The sequence below is a fragment of the Thermobia domestica genome, chromosome 18 (genome assembly GCF_964235325.1).
Source record: "Thermobia domestica chromosome 18, izTheDome1.hap1.1, whole genome shotgun sequence".
Classification (NCBI taxonomy): Eukaryota; Metazoa; Arthropoda; class Insecta; order Zygentoma; family Lepismatidae; genus Thermobia; species Thermobia domestica.
Window position 1 is genome coordinate 51,341,200 of NC_137471.1, and position 27,371 is coordinate 51,368,570.

At 36.2% G+C, this 27,371-nt stretch overlaps 1 protein-coding gene and 1 long non-coding RNA gene across 5 annotated transcripts in view; one reads left to right on the forward strand and one right to left on the reverse strand.

Moving 5' to 3' along the window:
- Positions 1 to 27,371, reverse strand: part of LOC145676051 (uncharacterized) — a 554,345-nt gene that overhangs the window by 317,881 nt on the left and 209,093 nt on the right. For all 4 annotated transcript variants that reach the window (XM_081746908.1, XM_081746905.1, XM_081746907.1 and 1 more), the window contains 2 exons: positions 11,420 to 12,223; positions 6,863 to 6,973 (listed from right to left, as the gene is read on the reverse strand). In XM_081746908.1, the coding sequence (XP_081603034.1) occupies positions 6,863 to 6,973; positions 11,420 to 11,988 (680 nt within the window). In that variant the 5' untranslated portion in view covers positions 11,989 to 12,223. The remainder of the gene's footprint in view (positions 1 to 6,862; positions 6,974 to 11,419; positions 12,224 to 27,371) is intronic.
- LOC145676054 (uncharacterized) overlaps positions 1 to 27,371 on the forward strand; it is a 217,919-nt gene that overhangs the window by 120,187 nt on the left and 70,361 nt on the right. The gene's annotated exons all lie outside the window — the stretch shown is intronic.

Genomic DNA, 27,371 nt, shown 5'->3' on the forward strand with positions numbered 1-27,371 from the left:
AATGACAGGCGCTATAATGTTAACATTTACTGCAATTTGAAAGCGAAAAAGTAAAAATTATCTAAGTAACAAAGTTTATTGCGTTCCGGGGTGACCGCAGCGAAGCGGGGTGAACGCTGCTAGTAAAAAATAAAATAAAAAAGAACTTTCGTGGAACGTAGGAGATAAAGCTTCTACAATACTAAATTTGATTGTCCCCTGTGGACAAAGATTAGAAATATCTAAAGAAGTGATCCGCAAATCATGTATATGAATATTGTATGAAAGCAATAATATAATTAAATGATCACTGAAGTTATAATTCGGGCGGATGCTATGTTGCTTGAGAGCAACAATGTCAAATAAAAGGTTAAAATACGTTTATTTTTATTTTTAAAAAATCCTCTCTCCTCCCTTGCTTCCATGAATTTCACGTTTCTACATATAGTAGCATGTGCTGGAAGGTAATTAGTAAGTTACTTTAACTCTTTTATATAATAGTACTAGCGGAATACCCGTTCTTCGCACGGCGAGAATACGTTTCATTTTGGACATGAAAGCTGAATTTGGATTTAAACTGCATCCGAAGTGTCACTGTTCTCTCAGCAAGCCCGAAAACTATGAATTCGACGCTAATCGATCATATATATATATCCTCCCTCTTCCTCCTCCCAAGTTGCCGAGCTGAATTTGGATTTAAACGACATCGGCAGTGTCACTGTTTATCTCAGTGACCAAACAAAGAAAAAGTGGATGATATGCGGCACAAGTCGAGTAAGACCGCCATGAAAGCAGTCATTACACTGACATGGACAAAACAGTTGTTAAACCATTTGGATAAAGTTGGCTAGGAAAAAAAACTCACGTTTGGGTGCCACATGATCTGACTTAAAACCATTTACTCGATGGAATTTCTATCTCAATCACTACTGAAACGTAACGACCTCGAGCCATTTCTGAAGCAGTTTATCACGAGTCATGAAAAGTGAATAACCTATGTCAACAATATGCGGAAAAGGTCGTGCTCGACGCGAGGAGAAGCTCGTTATTCTGTGAGAATACCCACAACGACGCCCAGGAATATTATACTTTGAGTTTGTACGATTGGAAAAGGGATCGTTCATCACAAGCTGGTGTCGCAGGGCAGGACGTTAAGCTTGGACTTGTGCAGTCAACAATTAGCGCGAGTATACCTAACAATTCAAGACAAACGGCTGGAACATGTCAACACAAAATGTCGTGTACCACACTGACAACGGTAAAATAACTCGTGTACTTATGATTTGCCTAAACTTTCAAGTTCTCTTTGAAAAAAATTCAATATATTACGAGTAAAAATTTTCACTACTACTACTAGTACTACTACTACTACTATTACTACTACTACTACTACTACTACTACTAATAATAATAATAATAATAATAATAATAATAATAACTTTGTATTTCTATCACTGCGAGATTCATCTTAATATTGTCTTTTTCTCTGCACCTAGTCTTCCTACTGGTCGTTTTCCAATTGGACTTCCAGATAAGATTTTGAAAGCGTTACTGCTTTCTTCCATTCTGGCTACATGACCTGCCCACCTTAGTCTCCTAGATTTAATGACCCTAACAATGTTTTATAAACCGTATAAATTATGTAGTTCCTCGTTATAAAGTTTCCGAAATTCCCCATTCTCCTTCCTCGTGGGTCCGAATATTCGTCTCAGGATCTTGTTCTCAAATACTTTCAGTCTACGTTCTTCCCTGTAACTAAGCGACTATGTTTCACAACCATCCAACACAATAGGCATGAATGTCGTTTTATATATTTTAAGCTTCAAATTTCTTGACAAAATTTGCGACGACAAGTGATTTTGAACTGAATAATAACACAAATTCCCTGCTTTTAGTTGACATTTAATTTCTTCGTGAATATGGTTTTCGTCTGTTAAAATATTGATTCTAGATATTTGAAAATATCCACTGTATCAAAAGTATTATTTAGTATTTTAGCATATCCATAATTTGCTGTATTACGATCCCGACGAACTTCCATGTAGTTAGTTTTCTCTGCATTTACTTCCAAACCTGTCCCTGCAAGCGTTTAATAAGACCTCAGCATTTCTTTCTATTGTTCCCCTATTAATAATAATAATAATAATAATAATAATAATAATAATAATAATAATAATAATAATAATAATAATAATAATAATAATAATAATAATAATACATTCCCCACTTTTCTCTTTTTCTTTCCTGCAGTTTCTGGTGTAGAAGTTAATTTTCTATTTTGTACATGAGGCACATATCCAGATCATGAATATTTGAGCAATTAAATGAAGTAGTTAACGTTACAAAAGTTGTCAATTATAGAGGCTTTGTAACAGAATTTTGATGACATAGGATAGCATTAGCATGGTATTTTTCAATTCATTGTTAAAACAGTGACTTTGCATCTACAGCCATTTTATGAAGTTCGAAAACCAAACACGAAAAGGAAATGAACGAGTCCATCCGTACAAAGAATTTGTTATGGTAATGTGATTTTATTGTTGACACTTTGAACCAGTCAAATTGTTGCTGACGCTTAATCCAAGCAATCCCAGTTAGAGTACGTGGCATCATTCTACGTTAATGGAATCACATCGGAGGGGAATGTCAATTGTTTATTCTTTGATGTTTATATCAGAGGTAAAAGTAGATCTGAAAAGGTAGGGGGGACGGTAGACAGCTTCATGACGTCACGCCGTCCCCGAACTGAAGGGACGCCGTACACCTGTTTTGGAGGTGGGAAGACATCGTCCCCCCACGTTCCCCCTCATTTTTACCTCTGGTTTATACGATATATACGTATATTTGAGTGAATGTTAAATGAAAGCCATTAAAAAGGTGGGAGAGAGATTAAAAGCAGTGAATTGCGTGCGGTTTTTCCATGAGTTCTGCTAATCTGCCTTCGCAATTAGACTCTTGTAATAATGGCAGAGGTGATGGCTTCTTTGGGTTAGTTGTTTTAGTGGCCATTGAACACAGACATTTAGCGCCTCGATAATGAAAATGATTATCATTCGTGTAACAGTGCTGTTTCAATTTTGACAGTTCTTGGTTAATAGATATTTGAAGTAACCGTGTTAAATGATATTATCATAAAATCAAAACATAAAAGTAAATTTGTTTTCATCATTGATAGAAGAGATTTTGGACAAATAGGATAATTCTTCCACCAATCATATAATTTGGATGCTTAGATTATCTTGTTAAACTCAGCACACAAGAGTAAAACATAATCGTTCTATTTTATTTTATATTTGTATATCGCAAAATAATTTATGTATATTTTTCCTAAACTGCACATTTCTCCGGAAGATCTGTTCCAAACTACAGACTTAGCACTACTGTTCTAAACAGTGATGTAAGTAATCAGAACGTGAATTCATCGGACAGAGCAAAACGAATACTCTTGGGTAAGCAGTGAACGAGTGTACTATCTTTGCGCGTAGTCCTGGGTTGATCCTCGATGGGACACCTCTCACAAATGAAAACCTAAGCATTTATTGGGATCCCCCTATCCTCTGTGCTGCAACATGGAACAAACCATGAATGGTTTATTATGCTCGGTTATGAAGACACACCCGTATCCTAGACAGAAACATGACTCGGTTATCAAGACAGATTTGTGACCTAGGTAGAACCACGGCTCGGTTGTCAAGAAAGACCAGTGATCTAGACAGACCCGTGACCAAGACAGACTCATGACTTGGTTATCAAAACAAACTCATGACCTAGACAGACTCATGACTCTGTTATCACGACAGGCCCTTGATCTAGACACCCATGACTCGGTTTTCAAGTCAGGCTCATGACCTAGACAGACTCGTGAACGTTATCAAGATTGGCCTGTGACCTAGACAGACCGATGTCTCGGTTATCAAAACAGATCCGTAACCTAGATAGACCAGTGACCTAGACAGATCCATGACATCAAGACAGACCCTCTGATTCGGACAGACCTATGACTTGGAAAGAGCCGGTGTGACACCAAGGAAACGATACAGCGTCATTCATACGAAGAGTATGTATGAGGCTGATAATGCAATTCTCTCCTCCCTTCCACTGGATCTGATATACAGAGTGTGTCAAAAAACATATGCACGCTTCAACAGCAGTACACTCTGTATTGGGTATTATTCTAATAATTATACATCACAATTTTACTACTAATACAACAAAGCACAATGTAGATTTTCTGTATCTGTACAGTTACTGAATGTGCTCATGGTACTGCAAACTGTTCTCAAATCATGGTCAAGAAGCAAGAGCATAATATTCCCTTGTGTACATCTCAAGTGGTACCATGCATTTTTAACCTGACATAAAACCGTGTAGAAGGATCTGCTTCAAATTCACATCTCTATTGATGTTGAACTTGAGTGACATTTTCAAACTTGAAATACCACTTTAAAATGGATTTCCGTCCCAGATATGTAAAGCGTGCCACGAGCTTTTTCTTTCACTATCATACATTATACTTGACAAATTATGATCATGAAAGTACCGACATCTGTTGAAGAAATACCTCATAACATATCCAAATAAACCCAAGGTGATATACCAAAGTTCGAGTTACAGAGAGATATTTGTATACTTCTTGTAATTATACATCTCAGACATCAAAGTCTGTTCCCACATTCCGTTCAATTTATGAGGTATCCCAGCGTAAACAACAAACTTTATGTACACGGAGAAAAATGCATAATCCAGTCGGCATGTAAATGCTGTTTTTACCAGGTTACGCACGTCACCACATTAAGTAATGTTGTTTCATCCGTAGTACGATCTACACCACCGTCCAGCGAAACTTTTGTATTGTGGGACCACCATCTCAAATATAGAATTAACGCCATACCCATTCCGACGGTGGTAGCTTACGTATATACTGTTGTTACCACTTTCCTACGACTGTCCTCTCTTGGTTCTTTCTAAATCTGTGACTCCCTACCTTACGAGAGTAATAAGACGTCATATCATTCTGTGACAAGGAAAGAGAGGAAAGATGTTTTTAACACGAAATCCAGACGCCGAACTCCAGACTTGTCATGGTGTTCCCACCTGCTGTACTTTTATACATGAAATTACATTACTTAAGGAGCGCACCCGCGTAAATACGATGTATCCACACGGAAATCCTAGTCATTTTTTTCTCAGTGCAGTCATAAGTAATTAATTAAACTATTCTACTGACACCTCTGAAAGACTCTGGTCTTTTCAATAATCTATATAAGTGAGGTCAGTGTTTAACTTCCAAACTGCTCAAATTTAACAGTAAAACTGCAAATGTTTCTTTTACTATTTCAGGTTTCAACAGAGAAATACAAAAGAATACGAAACCGATTCTCTAGACATTCAATCCATATCTAATGAATTCTCGCTAACTGCTATTCTTTTTGTTCTATGAGGATGAATAGTGAAACAGGAACATGTAATAAATTTATATCATTTCAGGGTTCCCATAGAGGAATACAGGCAAAGATGGAATCTATTCTTATGGCTTTGAATCTGTATTACACAACATACTTTTTTAAAGCATTGTGGTGATCAATTTTGGAGGTAGAAGTAGTAGATCTCTTATACTTTTCACTTCTATAGCCAGATAAGTGTATAGATGGAGTCTATTCTTGAGATGGTATGTTCATATCAGAAAACATTTTCTCATTGTCTTTTCAACATTTTTACACTAGCGACAGATAAATAATGAAACCGGTAGTTGTAGATTCATATAATTTCCCTTTACAATAAATGCAAAGGGAAGATATAGAAACCTCTTGGAACGCTGAATCTGTATCTGAAAGCAATTTTTTGCTACCTCTTTTTATCGTTTTCGGTCTGTTAGTTGTCAACAGAAGGATAGATCATAGTAGTTCTGTAAGATATTCCATATTTATGCAATAATTGTATGAATTCTATAAGGTTTCCCATCCTGATGCAGAGCATAGTAATCTGTCAACAAGGGGACAGAAGAGTTTCACAAGACTTCCCATACTGATGCATAGCGTAGTTATCTGTCCACAGATGGATGAATAGTTCCGTAAGACTTCGCATTCTGATGCATGAAATAATTATCTGTCGATAGACGGACAGAGAAGTTCTGTAAGACTTTCTATCCTGATGTACGGCATAGTGCACTGTCGACAAACGAACAGAGGAGTTCTATAAGATTTCCAATCCTAATGTATGGCATAGATATCTGTCCACAGACGGACAGAGGAGTTCTGTAAGACTTTGCACCCTGGTGCATGACATAATTATCTCTCGACAAACAGACAGAGAATACTTCTCATCCTGATGTATGGCATAATTATCTGTCGACAAGCGGAGAGAGGAGTTTCAAGGACTTCCCATATTGATATATATGGACAGACAGGTTCTATAAGTCTTTCCATCCTGATACATGGCATAGATTTCCGTCGACAAGCGGAGAGAGGAGATTCAAAGACTTCCCATATTGATGTATAACATAGTTATCTGTTGACAAACGAATGGAATAGTCCCATAAGATTTTCCATCCTGATGCATGGCATAATTATCTGTCGACAGATGGACACAGTTCTATAGGACTTTCCATCCTGATGCATGGCATAGTCATCTGTTGACAGACGGACAGAATAGTTCTATAAGACTTCCCATACCGATGCATAGCATAGTTATCTATCGACAGACGGACAGAGGAGTTCTATAGGAGTTTTCATAAATGTTATGTATAGCATACTTTCTATATCTAATAGATCAAAACTTTAACCACATTGTTGCGGTTTGAGATAGTTAAAATATAATCGTTGTTCATGCACTCCACAATAAATAACCAACGAAAGTAAGATTAGTTCTAAGAGTATTCACCTACCTGCAAATTCCTCCATTCTTACAATACGTTATATTCTTCACAGGATCACATAATGGCCCATATCCGCAGAATTTTCCATGAAACCCTTCATGGCAATGGCAATTATATGATCTGAAATAACAAAAATGCTACTCAGATGTATAAATATTACATAAACATGTAGAAAAGTTGAAATATATAGAAAGAAATGGATGTCAGGTTTAAAATATCTATGTGAAGTGGATACTGATTTTATAATGATTTTATTAAAAGTATTAAGATATAATAGAAAACCTTGTTATTTTTATCTTTTCTTTCCACTTTTCTTTCTTTTTATTTCGCTTTTTAAATAACAAAAACAAATTTAATTATTGAGTTTACCATTTTGTCATCATATCCTTGGGATGAAAGAAACATGACACGTAGGTGAATAGTGGAGGAGTACGCAAAATTCTCTTTGAATGTGAGAAAATGGTATAATCTACAATCAAAATCACCCATGAACAAAATTTATTCACCATAAGTTGACACGACATAGGATCGAACCTGTGATCCTACATCAATTTCTCTGATTCATTGCTCACACATTTAAATTCCTCTATGTGCTTGTAAGTCGGAGGTATGCTCCGAAAATGGGAAAAATAGAGAACTTTTTATCTGATTGATGTTAAATTTCACGTGCTAAAAACTGTTTGACCAGTGTGATGTGTTTCTGTTGTGTTTTAGAGAAATGTATCACGTATCAAACTAATTTATCATATATCTAGAGACAATTCCAGGAAGTCTGGTATTAGTCGGAATCAGGAAAATTAACTGATATGTTGAACCTATACCATAGTACATTGAATAATAGATTATCGAGTATATAATTGGCAGGAGATAGAATGCCCTCAAGCTTCAACCCGATACTTCTAGTGGTTCACATGAGCACTATATTTGCAGATGATACGAAGTTTTGAAAGGTATGACTGTGTTAACATTTTGTTATACAGAAACTTTGAAATGCACGTACTTAAAACAGGCTAAACCAGCTCCTTATGGACTTACTGCCCGCAGATCTAATCTCATTTTATTTCATATTGTGAAGAACAGGAAATATATTATGTGTAGACGAACAATGTCCTGATCTTTTATTAGTTATTTGGAGTTTTATGTTGTTTTCCAAATGTGAGGAATATAAGACATGGATGCACAATTTGAAACGAGATTCTAACATGAGTTTCCACTGGGCATCAAAGGCAGGTCTCTGGCACAGAAAGCGAGAAAACTAAGAAGTTTTCACTGATGGAGTTCGTCCAATTTTTGCCGCTATCTTGAGTGAAACACATCTATCAAGATTATCACATCTAGCATACTCAAATGAGTCTGCATAGAGTATTTAGATGGTTTGCCAATGCCTTTAATTCACTTTGTCTTGGGTTCGTTTACCATTGAGGTTCATTATTTTCCGTACCAGTACTATTAGGGTATTTGGGGGTAATTCAAACGCAGTAAATGACGGTCTCCATATTCATAAACAGCGACGTCAGTAAACGATGACATGATCTGATATCATCTAACTAAATATGCGCTATTTTGTTGGGTATAGCACGAGTAACTTAAGTTCGGTTAAGTTAACGAATTAGACCTCTGCTTATAGTGTACAGGACAGTCAAACTTCTGCATACTGAAGGACATGTAATTTACTTCAACAGTTACTCTTCAGATTTCCAGATATCATGACTGCTTATATTCAGAAATACAGAAAATGTATGCCTGTATAACATGAATATCCTTTGGACAACACGTTATAGATCAAAATTACGTTAAAACAATTCAAAGCTCAATTAATAATATTATATCTCCTTCAATCCAGAGAAGCGAAAACAATATGATAATCATTCCTACCTTACCTTCTTATTACCGTATCGGTGATTTTAATGTGGTGCCACAGATACGCCATCCAAGTTTGCTAGAACCTAAAAATTGTCTTTATTTCATCTTAATAGTGTAGAATTTATGTAATTATGCTTATTTGTAAGAACATAGCGGCAGAATTGTACTTCCTTTTCATTATTCACAAGCTTGAATTCTTCATTAACTGAAAGATTGTCTTATATTAGTCTCATTAACTCCATATGGTTTACAATAAGCTTCACCACCATTTGCATGAAGCTATTATATCATGCAGTCTTGAAAATAAAAGGTATAAATTGTTCCTTGGCAAGTGTATAGATAGGTAGCACGAATATAATGACGAATTACGTTGTAGTTAAGTGGAAATATTATCTATATATATAAAAGAGAACGCACAAAATCCTTTGTCCGCTCATCACGCTAATACGGCTGAACCGATTTCTTTCATTTTTGGGGGGTTGTTAGGATTTGGACCCTAGATGGTTTTTATCATATCACTTTAATTTTCAATTACCAGTGTCTTGAGATAATTGACCAATCAGGTGTCAATACGTACAAAAAATCCTTTGTCCGCTCATCACGCTAATACGGCTGAACCGATTTCTTTCATTTTTGGGGGGTTGTTAGGATGTGGACCCTAGATGGTTTTTATCATATCACTTTAATTTTCAATTACCAGTGTCTTGAGATAATTGACCATTCAGGTGTCCATACGTACAAATCCTTTGTTATTAGTTCATCATAGGTATAAAAATAAACGTATTTATATGCAACCCGCATGACCCTGTGACTCGGCGGGTTAACATAACTGACAGGCGCTATAAATCACTTGAAAGCGAAAAAGTAAAAATTATCTAAGTAACAAAGTTTATTGCGTTCCGGGATGACCGCAGCGAAGCGGGGCGGGTTGGGGTGACCGCAGCGAAGCGGGGCGGGTTAACATAAATGACAGGCGATATAATGTTAACATTAGTGCAATCTTCTATGGTTTTTATCATATCACTTGAAAGCGAAAAAGTAAAAATTATCTAAGTAACAAAGTTTATTGCGTTCCGGGGTGACCGCAGCGAAGCGGGGTGAACGCTGCTAGTTAATAACTAGATAAAATAACCATTACAAATTGATAATTAAGTAGTTATAGCATTTGAGTAAGATGATGGTCATTTTGTTTGTAAGTAGATATGTATATTTGTAATCCACTTCTTTCACTATTTAATATTCTAATATTTCTAATTGTTCTGCCACTTTTAATTTGTTTTGTGATATAAATTGTCCAAAGAAAATCTATAAAATTCTTGTAAATAAATCAAAACCGAACTGCACAACGCAAATATTCTCGATAAGACATCATCCATTTGCACTCCTCCAATAACAGTTACACACTACATGCACAGACCTTCTGCTACTAAAATCTACCAACCTAACTCTATAGTCTATGGAACCCGGAGGTTCCATGCCGCGTTCACAAAAGCTCTCCACTGACTTCTATGCTTAGCCAACTGCATCAAATTTCTACTTTGTATTCCTATTTCTGCGAAATCCATCTTAATGTTGTCATTTCATCTACGCTTAGACCTTACTAATGGTCATTTCTCGATTGGATTTTCAGTTCAGATTTTAAAAGTGTTCCTACTTTCTTCCATTCTGGCTACATTACTTGCCCATCTGAGCCTCCTAGATTTGATGACCCTAACAATGTTTGGTAAACTGAATAAATTATGTAGTTCCTCGTTATGAAGTTTCCGCCATTCCCCATTTTCTTTGCTCTTGGCTATTCCAACTATTCCTTTCGGAATCTTGCTTTCAAATACTTTCAATCTACGTTCTTTCCTCAGTAAGCGACCATGTTTCGCAACCATACAGAACAACAGGCATGATTATCGCTTCATGTATTTTTAAGCTTCAGACAGAATTCTCGACGACAAGAGATTTTGAACTGAATAATAACATGATTTCTCATTTGATGTTCTCTGCTTTTAGTCGACATTTAATTTATTCATGAATATGGTTTTCATCTGCTTATATTGATCCTAGATATTTGAAACTATCCAATTTATCAAAAATATTATTTGATATTTCTACCTTAAACTCTACCTTATCTCTCGATATAATAAAACAATTACACTCTTGACAATGATAAAGGAAACATATTTTGTATTTCATTCCGTTCCAATGACCTCTTTAGGTATTTCTTCAGATATGCACAATTGTTCCAGTTGTCTATATTTTGGAATTTATATTAGTCCAGAGTGCCATTGACTCAAATGTTCTTTCTTCGTTTAGATTATATATATATATATGTTTTAAAAAAATCAGTCATGAGGATATTATGTATCATACACGATCGATGATTTTTTTTCGATCTTGACCAAACTCAACATCGTAAAGACCTTGATGTACATGAAAATTTATGCTGTACATAAAAATTTAGGCTGTACAAGCCTTTGGTTCCCTACTTTTGTAACACCGAATTTGAGGTTCGAACTTAGTAAAATTGTCGACAAAAAGTTGCTATTAGAATGAAAATTGCAAGAACCAATCCTGTTAAACTTTAATTTCATCCATAAGAACGTAAATGATGAAAAATTAATAAACTATATTGTAATTGATAAAATCAATGCAATGCAATTTTCATTCTGCAGTGCGGAAATTTACTAGTTCATAAATTTATATAATTCTTACCTGAAATCCCAGCTGGCAAAGCATGTCCCTGTGAGAGAACACCCCAGTACTGTGCATAACTGTTTCTTGGTTTGCAGTGCGTCTCGAGGAAGAACTTCGTATGTAATGTTGAATCCATAGACATCCAACAGACCACCTAGAGCTCGGAAGTGATTCCCTTCAAGCGAGTCTGCTTCCAGATCTATAACCAGATACGGCTTATCAGTTCTAATCCAAGTAGTCCTCTCCCAAGTTTTCTCATTCATTTCCAAAAGTAAAGTCTTTCCTTTGCCGCTTGTAAAGTTCAAGTACTCCGTAAATTTTAGTCCAGAAGTCAAATATAATTGTGTTAGAAATACTACTATGAAAGAGTCATAACTTGGGTTTGTAGAATTAATAATCCAACGACATTTTATCGGCACGGGAAATGGACCGGGAAAATTTGGAGTCCAAAGTATGCCTCGTTCATCTGTGAATTGATATTCACAATCTTCAGAATTAACTTCAGAAGGTACTGACATACTAATTAAGGTCCACATGATACAGGAAAGCAGACTCGATAAGAATGTTGTTGAAAACATAACCGTCATGTTTTTGCACAAAATGTTTTCAAGTCAAGTCGTTATTATTTTGTCAAATTCGTTTCTTTTCTACAAGTTCTACAAGTACTGTTTTGATCAATAATTTATTACATATCTGTTTATATCTTTCATAAGGTAAATGCTTTGCAACAAGAGATGGAAGATTTTTCACAGCTCACTTCAAGAAGATAACTCTGTTTATGGATGTCAAAAACTTCGACCAACTTGAACGGATTGTTGATACCTGCGAAAAGAAATAAAACAAAATCAGTTTTTAACATAATTCTACCATGGTATTAGGGTTAAAATATAATGCTTTTTACAAAACAATATACATATATATACAGGCGCGAATCCAAGGGAGCTATAGGGGCTATGGCTCCCCCTTGACGCTCAGATATACACTGGATAAAATGGGCTTCAATTCTGTTTTACACTGGATAAAGCTGCAAACTATGGTTTAGCCCCTCCCTTAATCATATCCTTGATCCGACACTATATATATATATATATATGATTGAGTTTAAAATTTCATGTAATTCTTAGTTAATTTAAATAGTATATATATATATATGGCGCTAAAAATGTGTAATTACTAGAGTTACCAGATGACAGGCTTTAAAAAAAGACATTTTTTTTTTAAAAATTCAAAAAAGATTTATAGTAGCCGATAAATTTGTTAATGGCAGAGTTGGAATGTATAATTTCTACATCTAACATTTACAATCGTTTATGACTGCGGAAATATGAAGACACTTGACTAAGCTCAGCCCCACTTTTTTGAAATTTACTTTTCTCTATTATAAAGCAAAAAAAGAAAAAAGAAAGAAAAGAAAAAGGAAAAGAAAAATGACTGGCCATCATTATCTGGCATATGATTATGTCAAAATCGCTGCCTGACGGTGGCTACCAGAACTTCACGCGGATTTCTATGCAAATGGTGTAAAAGACTTTATCTGTCAAAACTGTAAAGACTCTCGTATCCCCAAAAAATGACATTATAGATACACAGTACTTTTTATTTAACAAATATTTCAATGTGTAACTTACTTTAGAGACACGCTGTGTTATAACGATACTATTATAATTACTTTTTAATGTTATTTTTGTCATTATTTATTTCATTTCGTAAAGAAAGTCACGCAAATTGGTCTTTTAATTCGTAAGTGTAAGAATACAAAGTAAGTTTAACAAGGTTGAATAAGGTTTTTAGCATTGGAAGAGAGAAGGACAAACCATAATTGAATTGTAACGTAAAACTAATATATTAAGGTAGTATTGTTGTTAGAGCATATTACTGTATGCGTTATCGTCCGATGGACACTGTGTACTTTGTCCTTGATGCAGTTCATTCCCATTTCAGAGAGCTCTTTGAGCCGTTACGGAAACTGGAACTGCTATTGCTGATAGCAAAGTGAATATGTTTTGAGAGAATTTGCCTCTCTCCATTTCTCTTATTTATCTCTCTCTCTCTCTCTCTCTCTGTGTGTGTGTTACGACTGTGTGTGTACGTATGTATTTGAATAGTCTACATATCTACATAGGTACTGCTAAACCTCTGCACAAGTTCTGTGTTGAAAACTGTTTTTCAAGCTGGGCTGTTGATAACAAAGCAGAGTTGGAACTGACCACCGTAATTGAATTAGCACACAAAGTTGCCAGCTACCTTGTTGACTTATTTTAAAAATAATTACCCAAAATACTGTAAAAATGCTCAGTACTTTAAACATGCTTTGCATATAAAGGTAAATTTATTTGAAAAGTACTAGATTTCAATTTACATTTAAAACTTTTATTTTTATTATTATTTTTTCAATTGACCAGATTTTATATTACAAAAATCTTAATTTTAGTTTACCTTGTACAGTACAAAGTTTAGAGACTGTGAGAAATTGATATTTTTCACCTCATGCTAGGGTAACATTTCAATTAAAAATAATTATGTTTAATCTAATTTCGGAACACACACATGATTATATATATATATAATATAGGCCTAGAGAGAGAGAGAGATTTCCCGCCTATTTTGTTGGTTCCTAGAGAGTGCAAATAAAGTTTTAACTGTTTAAGTTTAATGTCCGACGATTATGCTTTTTAGGCTAAGGGAGACGGATGATTAAAGCAAGTGAATGATGACGGAATAATTGGTGGTATGAAAATGTGGGAACAAAACGATAATAGCACGAGAAACCCAATAAATACGATGTTGTCCACGACAAACTTACTTGATCGAACCAAGAGTCCCACGCACCAGAGGTAAGTGCTATACCACTAAGCCATCGTGCAGTTTCAACTGTTGAAGAATACTTATTTATACACTGTAAAATCGAACTACTTACGTAGAACCGTAACACTGTTGCGTATTCGCTCCTTCTTAATTTCTAAACCCATTGATTTATATTGGAAATTTTCCTTGTCTTTTCTTCAAAATTGACTATTTTTTTTAACCGGTTGATTTTAGTAATTTCTATTTCAAAAATGAAAAATGAAATGAAATCTTTGAGTTTTAAGTCCCACGCTTATGCCGGCTAGGCTAAAGGAGACGGTATTAATGAGAAATAAATGAAATGGTAGAATAAAGAAAGTGGGAGGAAACGGGACAACCCCGAGGAAACCCACGCACATGGTGTTTGTCCACCACAAAGTTCACTTGGCGGGAGCAGGGTTTGAACCCGGAACCCCATGCATCAGAGGTGAACGCTCTACCACTGAGCCACCACGGCCCAATTTCTACTTCAAGTCTAGCTAACTATTTCTTGATTTTTCAAAATGAGTTTTCATTCGTCTAAATTTAGTATTATTGAAGTTAAATTTGACTTGCAAATACAGAGTCCGCAGTTGGAAATTGTATATATATATTCAGGTACCGACTCCGAAATTAAAAAAAGGCAATTGCTTCTTTCTATTACAGTTTAATCACACCATAGTACTCAGATTTGATACCGAAAATAGCAAAAATTTAACCACTTCTGGCATAAATATAAAAGTAAAAGTACAGGCCAAAAGATATTCTCAGTACGTAGAATCCATATCAAAAAGTAATTTCTTGCTCTCTCTTATCCATTTCGCTCTGTCCGCTCATCACTGAAACCGGAAGCTGAAATTTCTACAACTTCCGGTTTTAGTAGAGAAATTACAGTGGAGATGGAATGCATTCTTGGTCGGGGGGGCTGCGATGGTTCAGTATTAGAGCGTTCACCTGTAGTGTATGGGGTCCTTGGTTCGATCCCAGTTTGCGACAAGTGAGCCTTGTGGTGCACAAGCACCGTGTGCGTGGGTTTTCTCGGAGTTTTCCCGTTTCCTACCACTTTCTTCATTCCACCATTTCATTCATTTCTCATCACCATCGTCTCCTTTAGCCTAGCTGGCATATTTGTGAGACGTAAAACTTAAAGATTTCATTTCATTTCATTTCTATGTATTCTTGGGACACTTGATTGTTTTTTTTAACGTTTCTTGGTTTCTATTACCGTTTTTGTTCTATAGCGATAAACATTGAAACCGGAAATGGTTAATTCTTTCACTTTTAGTTAGAATAGAGCATTAATGAAGTAAATGAAACCTTATGGCGCCGAATAGATTCCTAGAAACCGCTTATTCCTCACCTTTCCCATTTTTGATCCGTTACCTTTCGACAGTCAGATGAACACAGCCGTTCTATAGGTTTGGGTACAAAACCTCGCGGCCAGAACCTCGCGGCGACAACCTCGCGGACCAAAACCTCGCCTCCCAAAACCTCGCGGCCCAAAATCTCGCCAGGCCGAAACCTCGCCTGGCCAAAACCTCGCCGCCCAAAACCTCGCGGGACAAAATCTCGCCGGGCCAAAACCCCGCCTGGCCAAAACCTCGCCTCCCAAAACGTCGCGGGCCAAAATCTCGCGGGGCCAAAACCTCGCCTGGCCAAAACCTCGCCACCCAAAACCTCGCGGGCCAAAATCTTGCCGGGCCAAAACCTCGCGCCCCAAAATATCGCCATACCCAAAATCTCGCCTGACCAAAATGTAAATGTTCCAACAGATGATAAGGATGACGGTATAAAAGACGCTGTTTCAGAAGAAGTATCACGGGTATTTGACCAAGTCCCGCGATACCATATGAAAATTCTATTTCTGTATTAGAGGATTTCAATGTGAAGGTAGGGCGACAGGATGTTTTTAAACTGGTTATAGGGAAAGAAAGTCTGCATAAGGAAAGTAATGACAACTAACGAGGTTAGTTTCGTGAACTTTGGAACATCCAAAAACTTAAAATTTTAACAAAAATCTAATAATATTTATGAAAATATGAAACAATATATGAGTTTTTACGACGTCCCTTGATTATATCCTATAGGTTAAAGGAGACGTAGATGACCAGGATGAAGGAAATGATCGAATAAAGAAAGTGGGAGGAAACGGGAATAACCCGAGAAAGCCCACGCACACGATGTTTTGTATATTATTTTTATTATTATTATTATTATTATTATTATTATTATTATTATTTGTAATGTGGAATTGCATATTAGGAAACACATTGGGTAAATTTTAAAGAAAAGTTTCATTCGCGGCGAGGTTTTGGCACGGCAAGATTTTGGGTGGCGAGGTTTTGGCCCGGCGAGATTTTGTCCCGCGAGGTTTTGGGCGGCGAGGTTTTGGCCACGCGAGGTTTTGGCCCGGCGAGATTTTGTCCCGCGAGGTTTTGGGCGGCGAGGTTTTGGCCACGCGAGGTTTTGACCCGGCGAGATTTTGTCCCGCGAGGTTTTGGGCGGCGAGGTTTTGGCCACGCGAGGTTTTGGCCCGACGAGATTTTGTCCCGCGAGGTTTTGGCCGGCGAGATTTTGGGCGGCGATGTTTCGGCCGCGAGATTTTGTCCGTATACCGTTCTATAGCTTTCCTTACTTAACCGTAGTATAGTTTGGAAGTCCAAACCGAAAATCAAACTACAGAGAGAGAAATCTATAACAAGATGAGAGAAACAGCAGAGAAAAGCTAGAACAAAAAGCAAGATGACTTTCTTTTGTGAAATATGGAGCTTTGACCACTGAAACACCAGCCAACCCGAGGTTCAGTTTCTTCTAAATCCTCTCCGCAATACAACGAGTGCGATTTGGGCACAGAGAAAAAGTCAGTTCAGTTGGGAAAGATCTCGAGTGTTCAAACAAAGAGAAAAAAGAACCAACTAACTTTCCCAGCTACGAAAGCAAGAGAGACAGAAAAAGGAGAGAAATAGTTCTTTTCTCAGAAGTAAATCCCACCCTGTCTCCTATATCTTTTCTCACTTTCTGCGTGAAATCTCCTTCATCTGAATGGAGGAAATTAAGTAACACAACTTTGAGAAAGCTTTGCACAAGAAATTCTAACACACGAAACCAAAATCTAAGGATCTGTACATTCAAATAAAGAAATGCTTGCTACAGAAAAGTTTTTTTTTTTTTTGCTTGTATTTTTTTTTTTTTCAATCGCAACATTAACCATTCTAATACTAGCAATGCGTACAATAAGTCACTTTAGATGTTGAAGTTATGAAGCGTGTGTGAAGTAGATCTTAGTAGCTTCATAATTTACTGTTTTTCATAGTGCCATAAACAATGTCATGCGTAGCACAAAATATGTAAATCATTTAGCAAAGGTTATGTTATTTTTGCAATAAATATATAATAATAATAATAATAATAATAATAATAATAATAATAATAATAATAATAATAATAATAATAATAATAATAATAATAATAATAATAATAATAACGGTTTATTTTTAGAAAACCATTAACGTTTGGAAAGTAATTAACGTTTTAACTAATTAACTCTATGGACTATGAAACCCGGAGTTTCAATGCCGCATTCACAAAAGCTCTTCGTTAATTCCTTTCTTTAGTCAATCGGATTCCGTTTTTTCTTTGAATTCCTATTTCTGCAGGATCGATCTTAATGTTGCCTTCCCATCCGTGCCTAGATCTTCCTAATGGTCTTCTTCCGATTAGGCTTCCAGTTAGTAGTTTGAAAGTATTTCTACTTTGTTCCATTCTGGCTACATGGCCTGCCCACCTGAGCCTCCTAAATTTAATGGTCCTAACAATATCAACTAAAAAAATTATGCAGTTCCTCGTTATAAAGTTTCTACCATTCCCCATTCCCGTCCGTTTTGGGTCCAAATATTCGCCTTAGGATTTTATTTTCAAATATTTTCTGTCTGAGTTCTTCCCTTAAAATAAGCCACCATATTTCGCAGCTGCACTCTACAACAAGGATAAATATGGTTTTATATATTTTAAGCATCAACTTCTTCCACAGGATTCGTGAACACAAAGATTTTAGGCTGAATAATAACACGAATTCCCAAGTTTCAGTCGACATTTAATCTCTCGGATATGGTTTTGGTCTGTTAACGTGAATCCTAGATATTTTAAAGTATCCCCTTTGTCAAAAAATACTATTTACTACTTTAATGTGTCCGTAATTTTCAGTATTACGGCCACAGCGAATTACCATGTATTTAGTTCTCTCTGCATTTACTTCTAAACCCATGTCCCTACAGACATGTAACAAAACCGCTGCATTTCTTTCTGTTGTCCTCACGTCATGTAGTGATTTTAAAGTGATCGATATTTTCGTCAGACAGCAGTGTGCACAAGTTAATGCGTGATTGACGCTTTGAAAGTGTAATGAAGGAAATCGAATAGCAAGCTTAGAGAAGTTCAAAACATGTTGTGTCATTTGATTAGTCGCAATAAGCACTCTGATTTAAAAGAAATAATGGAAGATATGCTACAAAATTTTCAACAATTAGAATGCAAGGTGAGCCTGGAACTACATTTTCTAATGTTGTACCGAGACCATTTTCCGGACAATTTGGCCGACAGATCTGATGAAGATGGCAAATGATTCCATTAGGAGCTTAATGTTCTCGCACATCGCAATCAAAATCACTAGGGAAAACATATGATGTCTGACTACTGCCGGTTATCACAAATGAAAAAGAAGTGAGATGAAAGAAAGGGAATCAGGTGGTCATTCACAGGCTACCTCTGCCTGGTAAGTTTCCAACTTCTTTTGTGTATATTGTATTGCATATTTGGTCTATATCTTCATATTTTTTCTTGTAATTCCTTATTGTGCTTCTTTTTCAACGTTTCCATTCTAGTTCCATATTCCTGTAATTGCTTTCCGAATTCATACGGTACATAAGATGATGGTTGCGCAAATACCTGATGTGATGTAGAAAAATACACTTGATCTCAGTGATCACCGCAATCCTTTTACTATAAAACTAGAATCACATGCAAAGTCCAAATAAAAATTCAAAATTTATCGACCTGTGTTACGTATTAAATTTGGGGAGATTCCCTGTGCTGTCGGCTTATACATTTGTCTCTATTCTGCCACTTTTTGTTGTTGTGCTATCGAGGTATTAAAACCCAGAATGGATTGTATGATAACAATATAATAAAAATTTTCGTGTTTTTATTTTCGATATTCATTGCTAGAAAATGCGTTAATTAGCAACTGTTTCATGTTTTCATTTTTGACATTTATTTTAGGAAATATGTTAGCTTAGCAAACGTTTAATGATTCTACTTTCCATATTCATTGCTTGAAAATGTGTTAACTTATGGAAAATTCCAGGTTTTTATATTAAATATTTATTGCTAAAAGCGTGTTAACGAAAGTTGTATGTTTCACTTTTGATATTCATTGCTAGAAACTCTGTTAACCTAGCACGAAAGTTTCGTGTTTTGATTTTCGATATTCATTGATAGAAAATGTGTCAATTTAGCGAAAGTTTCGTGTTAACATGTTCAATATTCAATTCATTGGAAATAAGTTATGGAAATTTTCATGTTTTTCTATATTAAATATCCATTGCTCCAAAGTGTTGACGAAAGTTTCATATTTCATTTTCGATATTCATTGTTAGGAAATGTGTTAACTTAGCGAAAGCTTCATGTTTACATGTTTAATATTCATTGCTTGGAAATGTGTTAACTTATGAAAAATTTCAGGTTTTTATACTAGATATTCATGGCTAGAAACAGTGTTAACGAAAGTTGCATGTTTCATTTTCGATATTCATTGCTAGAAAATCTGTTGATCTAGCACGAAAGTTTCATGTTTTGATTTTCGATATTCATTGATAGGAAATGTGTCAATTTAGCGAAAGTTTCATATTAACATGTTCAATATTCATTTCATTGGAAATAAGTTATGGAAATTTTCATGTTTTTCTATATTAAATATCCATTGCTACAAAGTGTTAACGAAAGTTTCATATTTCATTTTCGATATTCATTGTTAGGAAATGTGTTAACTTAGCGAAAGCTTCATGTTTACATGTTCAATATTCATTGTTTTGAAATGTGTTAACTTAAAGAAAATTTCAGATTTTTATATTAGATATTCATGGCTAGAAAGTGTGTTAACGGAAGTTGCATATTTCATTGAAGATATGCATTTCTAGGAAATTTTTTAACTTGGTACGAAAGTTTCATTTTTTGTTGTTGTTTTGAAAACTCATTGCTAGGAAATGTGTTAACTTAGCAAACGTTTCATGGTTTCATCTTCAAAATTCATTGCTTGGAAATGTGTTAACTTATGGGAAACTTCAGGTTTTTATATTAAATATTCATTGCTACAGAATATGTTAACGAAAATTGTATGTTTTATTTTCGATATTCGTTGCTAGGAAATCTGTTAATGTAGCACGAAAGTTTAATATTTTCATATTCGATATTCATTGCTAGGATATGTGTTAGCAAAAATTTCATATTTTCATTTTCAATGTTCATTACTAGGAAATTTGTTAACATGCTGCAACAACTGTGAAGGGTTAACTTACAAATATTTTGTTACGTAAAGATTGATGTCAATAGATCTAATGAGAAATTTAGGCTGGTACATTTTTCATAATTTCTATTTTAACACATTTCACTATTTAAAAGATTATTCTGTTTCTTTTAGTACTTATAAATATCCATTTTTTAAAAAAAAAAATAGTTAATTATCTTTTTACCTTACTGTGTATACTAACTGTTGTTTGAGTCTTCTAAAATGAATTCTTAAGCAAATAAGAGGAGGAAGGAAATCTACATGTTTGTACGTTACAGATCCCAGATCTCGAGGGCACAGGTGTTGCAGATGTGAGTTTCAGGGATCATAAACAACGAATTCCTTGAAGACAAAAGAGAGAACATTACACGCTTTTTTATTCTTCTTTTAACTCTTAAAACTTTTCCCCACCCTACATATTGTTGTCAAATGAAACATTTCAGAATATCTTATACAGACATTTTGAAAAGCAACCCTAAAAAAAGGGATATTGCGTCTTCTTTTAAGCATGAAAAATTCAAACTAAAGTAATACTTGAAGAACGCACCTGGTTCTGTCAGCTAGCTTCTGAACTACTATGTAACAGTCTTCTTTGATACTTTTGTTTCTGTTTCTTTTGTTGGAAATTGAAAGAGTTTCTTTAAATTTTGCACATCAAAAGAATATATGATTAGGCAAGGGCGCCCATCAGGGGGGCAAGGTGGGGCGCTCGCCCCCTAAGAGAAAATTATACTTGAGAATATCGAAAACCCAATAGAATTTTTACATTAGTTACAGCAAAATTTGAAACTATATATGAAATGTCGCTTATACTTGCCCTCCCTTGGAAACCATAACATGGGCGCCCTTGTGATTAGATTAATTCAAGACATACCGGTACTTTTGGCAGGTAACTAAGGTTACTAGTTTCCAAAAGTTAAAAAAAGTGTTTCATTTGACATTGTGATGTTGTGGCAAATTTCTAGATTTTGTAAATATTGAAACCGGAAGTAGTACAATAAAATTAGGCAGAAAAACACCTAAACCCGGGCATCCAAAAAAACAAAGGTTTGGCTGTTCCAAATTATTTATTACGCTTTACTCTAAGTGTGGTAAAAAGTCTCCGCAGAAATAGTGTCGGGTTTGGGAGAGGGAAGGGGTAGAAGGAAAGAGATTAGAAAATTATTTTTTCTCTTTGTTAAAGATACAGTTATATTTTTGCTCCGCAGATGTCTCTAAATTACAAAATCTCGACATTTCCTCTGCGTATTGTTATTTTCAAATCAACATGCATAATTATTATTTTAAGATTAATGTTTAAAAAATGTAAACGACATTCTCTTGTGTATCTACTTTACCTTTTACGTTTAAAACCTATTTTTGATAATTTACTATGTCTTCCAAACAAAGGCACACTGATCAAGTATAACAAGTGGTATTACCGGTAGTTGTTTCATAACAGTTTTGATTTGCTTTGTGGACGTGAAAACGATATTATTATAATTGTAAGTATGAGTTGTGTATTGCAACCTTGTGTTGATAAAGGTGGTGAACTTATTCGGTTAACTCAAAAAGGGAGAGATAAAATAATAGAGTGTAGTGAAATTAAGCAAGATGGTGTGAAGGAGAAATTCGAAAAGGAAGTAGTGTTGGAAGTGCATAAGGAGTGTCGTAGGCATTACACTTTAAAACCCAAGCCACCCCCAACAGTTCCAAATCCTGAGCTTAGACAAACTCCCCGTGCTCCATTTGACTTCAAAACACAGTGTTTCTTGTGTGGTCGCCAATGTGTGGACGTATCGAAATGCAGATATCCATACCAAGAAGAATGGAATGAGGTACAGACAGTTGAGTTGATAAAAGGTATCCGTGAAGACGCAATAAGAAGAAATTGTGCTTGGGGACGAGAAGTACTTCTCAGACTTAGCAATGTCATTGACCTAGTCCAATGTGATGGTAGGTACCATAGGTATTGTCTGTCAAGATTCAAGGTGGAAGGCTCAAGTAAACCTGGAAAGCCAGCAACTAGAGGCGGATCAATAGCAGACTGTGAAAGAGCTGCAGCATTTGATAAATTATGTCAATATTTAATTGAGAATGATGAATGCCAGTACACGTTGAAGGAATTACAAAAACTGTATAACGATTTGAACGTGGAATCATACGATGACAGCCACCTGAAAAGAAAATTGATCGGGCGTTTTGGTTCCAACATACATGTAACAGATCTTCCCGGAAGAAGGGTCGTAATTTGCTTCAGTGGAACAGCATCCAGAATTCTGTCGGACGTCTGGTACCAAAATCGGCAAGTTGTTGAAAAAGATGATGAATTGAGAGTGATCAAAACTGCAGCTGCAATAATTCGACGAACACTGAAATCTCAAGCTTATGATTGTTCTCAGTTTCCAACTGTTGAGCAAATTCAAACGGGAAGTCCAGATCTTATTCCAGAATTACTGAAGACACTGCTTTATGAAATCATTAAGCCTACCAGGATAACAGAAGAAAATAAAAAAAGTACTGAACGGAAAACAATCGCTATTGCTCATTCCATAATTGCAGTATCTCGGCCAAAATCATTTGTGTCCCCTGTTCAATTTGGTACAGCAGTGTTCCTTCACAGAAGGTTTGAGTCCAGGCTCTTAATTGATTTACTGGCAAATATGGGGTTCTGTTCTTTTTGTAACGAAATATTAAAATTCGAAAGGTCAGTTACCAGTGAGGACAAATTAAACATAAATCAGGGCTATGTTCAGTATGTCTTTGATAATGCTGATTACAATGTACATACTGTGGATGGTCATGCCACTTTTCATTCCATGGGTGGTGTACTGTGTGTTACACCTGAATCTGCACTCAGTGTTGACACCTGTGTACCTCGGAGGAATGTCAGAACAAAAGAAATTGAACACAGTGGGTTAACAGAATTACAGATATACAAACGTCCAGATACATCTGGGTATACACGTATAACTGCTTTAAATTGGAAAGTAATGCAAATTAAACCTTTATCAGCTATTACCACCCCACACTTTGAATATGTTTTTGTTGTCTGGTATTTGGCTTAATGGTTCGTGTACCGATAGTAGGCCTGGCTGGAGTGGTTGTATGGAAAGGCTGCATGCTGGACAACCGTATGAAACATCAGCAGTTTTGGCTCTTCCATTTGTGAATTTAGCACCCTCAAACCCTTCCACTATTTACACCGTTCTCCTTTATGCTGCTCAGGAAGGTGCTAAGCAGGATCAGGCTTGCATTATGGTTACGTTCGATCAACCATTATATGCCAAGGCTCGGGAAATTGTAGCTGTAGCCCCTCTCAGTAGCCCTCTGAACTCACTATTCATTCGCCTTGGAGGGTTTCACTTTCTCCTTTCTTTTATAGGATCAGTAGGTCACATAATGGCTGGAAGTGGTTTGGAAGAGGTGTGGAGTCAAGTATACGCAAAAAACAGCATTCCGCAAATGATGCAGGGGAAAGCATATTCCAGATCTATTCGTGCTTTGTTCCTAACCCAAGAAGTCCTTATAACAGTTTTCCTTGAGACACACGATCCTGATGTTAACAAGGAAGATTTAAAGGCAATCTATTCGCAATTAACTTCTTGGACAATAGGTGCTGATGAGTTAGTGAGGTCTACTGCAGTCAAGAATTTAGCAAATACTTTAGATGAGCAGCTGCAGAATTTCAAGGAACATGGTAGAACACAAAAATAGTGGATTCAATTCATAGAAATGGTACATCTTATCAAGATGTTCATAAAAGCAGAGAGAACTGGAGATTTTTACCTCCATATTCACTGTGTGCAGCAAATACTGCCTTTTCTCCATGCCACAGGACACTTGAATTATGCGAAATCGGCGCATGTGTACTTGCAAGATTGCCTACATCTACTGAGTATATTACCCGAAGAAGAGTTCGACAAATTTATCACCAGAGGGTTCTTCACCATTCGCCGAAGTAACAAATTTTGGTGCGGTGTTTGGACCGATATGACCATCGAACAAGTGTTAATGCGGGCGATGAAAAGCAGCGGTGGGTTGACTGGTGGCAGAGGAATCACTGCATCAACTATCGCTACATGGGTGAAGTCGATGCCTGCAAGCTCCAGAATCGTAGAGGCAGTTGAGAGATTTGCATCTATTAATTATGCTTCCTCAGAGCAACACGTAGAGTTACGTGATGCAAACCAGAAGCTAAATGCCAAGCACCTAAAAGTTTTCATAACTTGGTTTCGACTGCACAACCCTTTTACAAAACCTCCTCAGCTGTCTTCTCTCTCTACAGATGTATTGGCTGACTCTACTACAAATTGTGACGAGGCCAGTGATATTAGTCTTTCTGCAATAAAAGAGATCGAAGGGCTGAAATTCAGTGAAATCCATTTAAAAAGAAAGTATACCGTCAAATATACCGTCAAATCGTTAGCAGCCATGACAAAATCTGTCACCATTCGAAATGACACCACTCACGTCAACCCCAACCAGTTGTTCCATTGCATGGTTTGTAGTGTGAGAACAGAAGAACATTTAAGAGAAATATTTAAATATGAACTATGTACATACCCTCCCTCACTGTTCGATGAAACTGGTTTGATGAGGAAAGAAACCAAGTCTTCAATCCTAAAAGTGTTACCAAGTGCAGGAACCAATCCACCTCCTGATGATGAGATGGCACTGAGGGTATCATATGTGGTCGATGGAGGGCATCTTCTACATCGTATTGTTTGGCAACGCCCTGCAACGTTTCAAGTAATATGCCGATAATATAGTGACTATGTTCTCTCCCATTACGGAAAAGCTACTGTCGTGTTCGATGGTCATAGGGAAGAACTCAATACAAAAGATGAGGAACATCTGCGAAGGTCTCGCTCAGCTAGTAACATAGATGTGAAAGTAGAAGACCACATTCACGTCACCTTTAAGCAGAATGATTTCCTTGCCAACCAGAACAACAAGGAACAGTTAATATCCCTTCTGACATTACAGTTGAAGGAAAGAGAGTGTCATGTGCTTCAAGCATATGGGGATGCAGACACTTTGATTGTTTCGACAGCAATCGCAGAGGCTCAAAATGGGATGAAGGTGCGAGTAATAGGTGATGATACTGATCTGTTGGGTCTTTGTTAATTACTCTTGCTCCCCCATACTGCACCTTACGCTTAAAGATGATTGTGCCTGGTAAAGGAAATCAGTCAAATAAAATTTACAATATTCAAGAAATACAGCATGAAATAGGGGACATGAAGGAAGTTCTGTTGTGTGTTTATGCCTTTACAGGCTGTGACTCTGTGTCCACAATATATAGGAAAGGTAAGACAGCCCCATTTAAAAAAGTTAAAAGTGATGAGGAACTCAGAAAAAAATTGCTTATTTTTAATTATCCTAATGCACAGGCAGACGATATTGCTGAAGCTGGCCATGATTTTTTTCTATCTTTATATGACAAGACACGAAATTTGGATGCTTTACGTTACCAGATATATTTAATGACAGTTGCAAGACAGCCAGTGCAAGATGAGTTTAAGTTAGCTACTCTACCTCCAACGAAAGCTGCAGCAAGGGAACATTCACTGAGAGTCTACCACCAAGTGCAACAGTGGAATGGATTCAAGAAAAACCCAGTAAAATGGGGCTGGAAGAAGGTCAGTGGATATCTGCGTCCAACACCAACAACTCTTGCTGCTGCTCCAGAATGGTTGCTACGCCTCATCTCTTGTTCATGCACAGAAGAGTGTTTAAGCGACTGTGATTGCCGAAGAAGTGCCCTTCAGTGCACAACCATGTGTACTAACTGCGCTGGATATGGATGCAGTAATACAGATTTTGCCACTGATTCTGATGCGGAAGAAGATGTGTTGACAGATGACGAGGATATGCAAGAATTTTCTGAAACAAATTCAGATAGTGATGAGAATGATGAAGAGAAATGAAAACTCTCTGTGCTTAATGCGTTAAGGTAATAATTTTCGTTTTAGGTTTGTCTAATTATATGTTTTTTTTTTTTGTTTTTTTTTTTGCTTTCCATACAGTAAACTCTAATTAACCTTGTAACTGGGTGGCGCGGCAAACTTATACCGGACAGTACGCAAAATGGACAAAGAAGAATACATCTACACGTTATTTCTTTTGGACAATTTAATCGATCATTTGAAAACAGACACATATTATGTGGAGCTACAATGCATACCTCTTCTTAATGTCAAATTAAATTGAAATTTACAGGTGAATCTCTACAAATAACGTTATTACTACCTAAACAGACAAGTTTGTTGATTTGCTTTCTCATTAAAAAAAAATCCATTGGCTTTGTTTTTAAGTGTTAAAATACCTTTTCCTTTTTGTGATTTTATTTTCCTACGCAGATTTTTTTCAGTAAAGAAGATCGCGGATAATCGAGAGTTTACTGTATTTGTTTTATAGGTGTCAAGCATATAGATTAGATGTCAAGGATTGTATATTAAAGTATTACTTATATTATGAATATGCTTTTGATCAACAATATTATCAATTTTCTAAACTAATTTCAACAACTCATACCAACCCCCCGCCCCCCTCTCCCCTCCAAAACCCTACAGTCTTTTCGCGGAGACTTTTTACCACATT